General features: G+C 44.8%; 1 protein-coding gene across 1 annotated transcript in view; it reads right to left on the bottom strand.

The window, feature by feature from the left end:
* Positions 1 to 461: 461 nt before the first annotated feature.
* The window catches only part of Trim58 (tripartite motif containing 58), a 12,261-nt gene continuing 6,358 nt past the window's right edge, over positions 462 to 6,364 (bottom strand). Inside the window, exons 4-6 of the mRNA XM_021177415.1 lie at positions 5,581 to 5,603; positions 5,384 to 5,484; positions 462 to 1,178 (exon numbers count right to left, since the gene is read on the bottom strand). Of these exons, the coding sequence (XP_021033074.1) occupies positions 589 to 1,178; positions 5,384 to 5,484; positions 5,581 to 5,603 (714 nt within the window). The 3' untranslated portion in view covers positions 462 to 588. The remainder of the gene's footprint in view (positions 1,179 to 5,383; positions 5,485 to 5,580; positions 5,604 to 6,364) is intronic.

The following is a 6,364-nucleotide window of genomic DNA, read 5'->3' as shown; positions in this document are numbered from 1 at the left end:
TGATTATATTAAACTAGAAGGACTATGAGACTAAGTAGGAAGAGATAACACAAAGCAATGAGAGAGAGAGAGAGAGAGAGAGAGAGAGAGAGAGAGAGAGAGAGAGAGAGAGTGAAATGGAATTCACTAGAAAAAGGTTATTTTGAAACAACCTTATTTCTAAGCTAAGCTTTGTGGCACACACCTGCACCCAGGACACTGAGTTATTGGGGGTTATTGGGATAACCTTGGCTACAAAGGGAGCCTGTGTCAGAAACAAGTAGAATTAATAATCCCAAATCTCCCTGTATGGAGGGTTGAGGGTGCAAGAATAACATTTAATTCTAGCTTTTCACTGTGAAGATGCACCAAGGAAAAATGAAGCCTCGGGCAGTAGTGTTTGATGAGCCTGCTGCCTTTCCTGAGTCATCTACTCCACTGAGTTCCTCAGAATGTGAACCAGCCGGGATCCACTCATAAGTCCCACTGGGAGAATCCCTACTGTGCAGGCCTGCAGAGCAGGCGTTGGTGTGGTTTAGGGAAGCAGGGCACAGCCATGCCTCCCGATCCATCCAGGACTTCCCTGAAGCGCAGCACTTCTGGATGGGTTTAGTATTCCTCACTTCTGGCAGCAGCAGCAAGATCAAAGATACCCCTGGGCGTCCAGTTTCCAGGAGCTGCTTCTGTCATGGGAGGCAAGATAAGAGGAGTTGTGTCGCAGACGAAGAAGTAGGGCCTGAGAACGCCGGAGAAGAGATGGTTGAATGTGTAGATGTAAGACCCGTTTGTGACGTTGTAGAAGGAGATTTCACCAGCTTCGTAGTCCAAAAAGATCCCGATGCGGCGAGGTCGCTCATCTTGGAGCACAGGCACCGAGGGAGAGGACAGGACCATGTATTCGTTCCCCCTCAGCAGCCACATGGCCCAGACGCCGTTCTCTGGGGACGGTGTGGTCTCCCCTTTTCTCAGCACTGAGTCTCGGCAGACCCCTAGTCCCCACTCTGCTCTTTCCCCCACGATGACTTCCCAGTAATGCCTCCCGGAGGAGAAGCCCTGCAGGCCCAGGATGCAAGGCCAGGTGTCAAAGCGCTCAGGGTTGCTGGGAACATCCCTCCAGACCTCCGCATCCTGTACACTGCGTAGGTCCGCAGTTAAGAGCAAGCTTGGGTGAGCAGTGGCCGGATCCAGCTTCACGTCGACTGTGGAAAGAATTTTGCAGAGCACGATAATAACCAAAAATGCATAGTAAAGCCTTACCTCTCCTCCCTCCCTTCTTTCTTTCCTCCCTTCCTTCCTTCTACTGCTGTGCTGAGGGTATACCCTATGGCTTGTGGTGTATCCCTGAGCTTCTGTTCCAGCCTTTGAAAACTTTTTTTTTTTTTTTTTTTTTTTTTTTTTTTTTTTTCTGGTTTTTTTTGTGTAGCCCTGACTGTCCTGGAACTCACTCTGTAGACCAGGCTGGCCTCGAACTCAGAAATCCGCCTGCCTCTGCCTCCGGAGTGCCAGGATTAAAGGCGTGCGCCATCACACCCTGCTAAATGTGTAGCCCAGGCTGGCCTCGAACTCATGAGCCTCCTGCCTCTGCCTCCTTCAGCAAATCCTACCAGCGTACGCCACCACTACAGCCTTTGAAATCTTAAACACCACTAAGATCCCCCTTGGTTTCTCATTTCTCTCATCCACAAAAGCTGAGCCTGGCAAACGCCTTGATTTGGGGCTCTCAGAACTCTGCTGTACACAATGGGACTTCCATGGCCTCCAAATGCCACAGTTAAACCCGTTGCTTTGTGTGTGAACAAAAACCATAAATAAAAAGGAAAACATCAGAACGTGTGCAGCCTCCATACAGTTAATCCCACAGAGGTTCCGGGAAGGAGTAGACAGGGTTGGGGGATGTATAAGAGTGGGGGTGGGGCAGAAGCTGAACCTCTTCTCTTTGCTTCCTACACACCTCTTCTGTCTGCCTATCCCTCTGCATCCTGCATCCTCTGTCACACCTTCACAATAAATGGACAGGTAGTGTTTTCCTGTGTCCTGTAAGCTGGTCTAGCAAATTAATTGTATTAATTGATCCTGAGGAGAGGAGTTCTAAGAAACTCTATTGACAGCTGGTCAATCAGAAGTAGAGGCCAGGGCCAGTCAACTGTGCTGTTTCTTACCAGCTATTTAAAGATGAGTTAACACCAATACTCCTCAAACATTTCTATAAAACCAAAGGGACAGGATGCTACCAAACTCATTCTGTGGAGCCAAGATCACCCTGATGCCAAACTGAGAGCAAGGTGCAACAGAAAAATACAAACTTCCATGATGAAAACGAATGCAGAAAATTTTAGTAAAACACTTCCAAACCAAATTCAAGAACACATTAAGAATATTCCATCATTAATTTGGTTTCATTCTAGCTATGAAAAGGTGGTGCAATCAACACAAATCAACATATGCAACCCAGCTGTGCTGGCTAGTCTTAGGTCAACTGGTCCCAACTGGAATTGTCTGGAAAGAGGGAATTTTGATTGAGAAATGCCTCCATAAGATCTGACTGTAAGGCATTTTCTTATATTTCTGGTTGTGAGCCTAGTCTTTAGTGACTGAGTCATCTTTCCAGCCCAGGCATTTTTTTAATTAGTGATTGATGGGGGAGAGCCCAGTCCCCTGTGGATGGGACTGCCCCTGAGCTGGTGGTCCTGGGTTCTGTAAGAAATCAGGCTGATCAAGGCATGAGGAGCAAGCCAGCAACCAGCATTCCTCCTAGGTCTCTGCATCAGCTCCTGCCTCCAGCATCAGCTCCTGCCTCCATGTTCCTGCCCTGCTTCAGCTCCTGTCCTGATGTCCTTGGTTGGTGACTGTGATATAGAAGCACAAGCTGAATAACTGCCCCACACCCGCTTACTTTTGGTCATGATGTTTCATCACAGCAACAGTGACCCTAACTAAGACACCAGCACATAAACAAACCTAAGGACAGAAATCACATCATCATCTCAATGGATACAGGAAAGACCTTTAGGGATGCTAAAAATTACCTTCTTTTTAAAAAAGGCCATGAAGGAACTAGGAACAGAAGAGATATACTGCAATATAATAAAGGTTATAAGATAAGCATTGCATTTTTTAAGTTAAGGATGAGACAAGATTATACACAGTGTATATTCATTGTGTAGTACTTGAAGTCTTAGCCAGAGCAAGTTAAAAAAGCTAGAAGACAAATTTGAGGGAAAAAGATGATTCCTACGTACATATGGTATAATCATATATTTTAAAGGACTTCACTGGGAAACTTTAGATCTTATCAATGCTTTCAGCAAAGCCGTGAGATACACAACTCACATACAAACACCAGTTATCTTTTCTGTCTACAAATTGGTCTGGATGAGGAAGAGAAATGCTATTTATGATAGCTCCTAAAAAGCCAAACTAAGTCAAAAATAACAGTAAAAGTCCTCCCTAAAATTCTGGAAATGAACCTGTACTGGCTAGTTTTGTGTCAACTTGACACAGCTGGAGTTATCACAGAGAAAGGTACTTCAGTTGAGGAAATGCCTCCATGACATCCAACTGTAAGGTTTTCCTCAATTAGTGATCAAGGAGGAAAGGCCCCTTGTGGGTGGGACCGTCTCTGGGCTGGTAGTCTTGGGTTCTATAAGAGAGCAGGCTGAGCAAGCCAGGAGAAGCCAGCCAGTAAAGAACATCTTTCCATGGCTTCTGCATCAACTCCTGCTTTCTGACCTGCTTGAGTTCCAGTCCTGACTTCCTTTGGTGATGAACAGCAGTATGGAAGTGTAAGCTGAATAAACCCTTTCCTCCCCAACTTGCTTCTTGGTCATGATGTTTGTGCAGGAATAGAAACCCTGACTAAGACAGAACCTATCCAAGGAATGGGCTTCTACAAAGAAAACTTTGAAGCACAGAGGGAGAAACTGAAGTTGCCCTCCATGTCCAGAGACTGGCAGAATCATTATGAAAAATGATAAGGTTACTTAAAACAGCCTACAGATTAAAGTGATCCCAATCAAAATTGCAGTGGAAACCTTAGAAATAGGAAAAGCAACCCTAACATTCACATGAAAGCATACAGGACAGAGAACTTAAAGCAATCCTGAAGAGAAAGAGCAAGGCTGAAGGCATCTCTAATTATACCACAGAGCCATAGTGACACAGTTGGTGTGGTGTTAATACAAAACCAGACACGTGGAACAGTGGAATACAAGAGAGGGCCCTGCCATAAACTCACACAGCTACATCCAAATGAGTCTCAGCGAAAAGACCAGAGTCCTGCACTGGGGAACAGAGTGTCTTCAGCAAATGGTGCTGGGGAAACTGAGTATCCACTTGCAGGAGAATGCAGCTACATCTTTACCTTTCACACAAATCAACTCAGGATCAATAAGACTATGAGCTGAAGACCTGGAGCTCTGAGGCTGGTGGTGGGGAATATCTATCCTTCATGCAGATAAAGGTATAAAAGCAAAAGGGGGGTATTTGAATGAGGGACAAAGACCAATAGGAGGTAAGGGGGTCACAGCGAGTGATGGGGCTAAGAATGAGCAAAGTACGATGTCACATGTACATAAAAATGTCATAAAGAACCCATTTCTGGCCATGGGAACGTGGCTCTGGGGTTTGGCTCCCAACACCCACATAGAGGCTAATAACCACCTGTAACTCCAGTTTCAGAAGAGTCGATGCCCTCTTCTGGCCCTAGAAGGCAAACACACTCATGCATAAAATAAAAATAAAGAAAAAAAATTTTAAAGAAATTCATTATTTTGCATGCTTACCAAAAAAAAAAAAAATTCATCTCTGGGCTGATCTTATCAGAAAGTGAGCTGAGTTAGATTCCCAGCTGGAGAACCCACTGGGGCATCGCTCAGCTGTTTGTGGGAAAGATTTTAACCCATTTTGGTTAAAGGCACTGGAGTTATTGAGAGAACAGGGGAAGAGAAAAAGGTAGTTTTTGTTTTATTTGCCCTTTTCCTAGATGATACACCAAGGCAGAGGTCAAGCTCTGGGTCCCACAGTCTACTGTGACAGCATGCTCTCAGGTAAGTCTCTGCTGACTTCTGCCTCTAGGATCTGGGGCTCTGTCTGTAACCACTGCCTGACAGTCAGCTGCACTCAAAGCCTGGTCCAGGCATCTAGGCTCTGTCTACAAAGGCAGCCCTGCTGAGAGTAGGAACAGGACTGAAGCCGCCAAGCCAAAGAGGAAGAGGCTAATCTTACAGCTGAATCTGCGCATGTGCACACCCTGGTCTTAGTTTATCTCTTAAACACATTGTGAGACTTATGGGCAACATGGAGAGGAATTGAGAGTTTTTCTTTCTCCAGTTCTAATTTCCTATGACCTATTCTTGTCTCCCATTCTTTTTGTATAGTGGACCCCACAGTGTGCCTGGCTGCCTACCTTGGAACTTCCTCAGCATCTCCCTCATCCCAGGGATGCGGCACACAGTCTTCAGGTCCATAGGGACAGCCTCTGGTTCCAGCCTTGTGATAGCCTCACTTCTGGAAATATGTAGAGCCCACAGGTGTTAGTACGGTCTCCAAGGACCTCCCTCCCCTGTAGCAGCCACTCCACACTGATTTAGAAATGAAACTTACCGTGTCAAGAGTCCTCTCGCTCCCTAGAAATGAAAGACATACTGGGATGAGTCTGATCTCAAGCCGGACACACAATTATGACGTCATTAGAAATATCTGAAAGTTGCTAACATCTAAGATTAAACTTCAGGGGACAATGAACTTTAGTGTAAATGCTATTTACAGTAAATAAATAAGACTTTACACAATCAATCAGTCACAGTCAAAACAGAATCAAACTGCAAGGAGTTTTTGTCCATTCCCTCTAAATCCATCACCGCATCCACTTCCTGAATTGATAATTCTGCCAATTGGCTGTTTTGATAGAGTTAAAGTTTCTGCCTATGAGGAGAGAACTGGAAAGGGGCATCGGATATTTGAAGGATTTGAGGTAAACACACACGCACACACACACACACACACACACACACACACACACACATTACCCTTAATGCCTTTGTAAGAGAACACTAAGTGTCTTTGAACCATCATACCAAAGCTGATCATTTGGTCTACACCAATAAAAGAAGCCAGCATTAATATCAGGCAGCGTTTTCTCGTTTAAAAGATATGCATATGTGTACAGGTCACCTGTAATCTAAAGATAGTCAACAGAAAACTTCTTGTAAACATTCATTTGTTTAATGTGTGTCATTTGAGTTTTTGTGTTAGTGTGAGCTATGTGGCTCTCTAGGGTCCCCTCTGATCGCATGCCTTCTGCAGCTGTTTCTACACTCTTTTATTATTATTATTATTACTTATTTTCCTCAATTACATTTCCAATGCTCTCCCAAAAGTCCCCCAT

The sequence above is a fragment of the Mus caroli genome, chromosome 11 (genome assembly GCF_900094665.2).
Source record: "Mus caroli chromosome 11, CAROLI_EIJ_v1.1, whole genome shotgun sequence".
NCBI lineage: Eukaryota > Metazoa > Chordata > Mammalia > Rodentia > Muridae > Mus > Mus caroli.
This window is presented reverse-complemented; position numbering and strand designations above follow the sequence as displayed.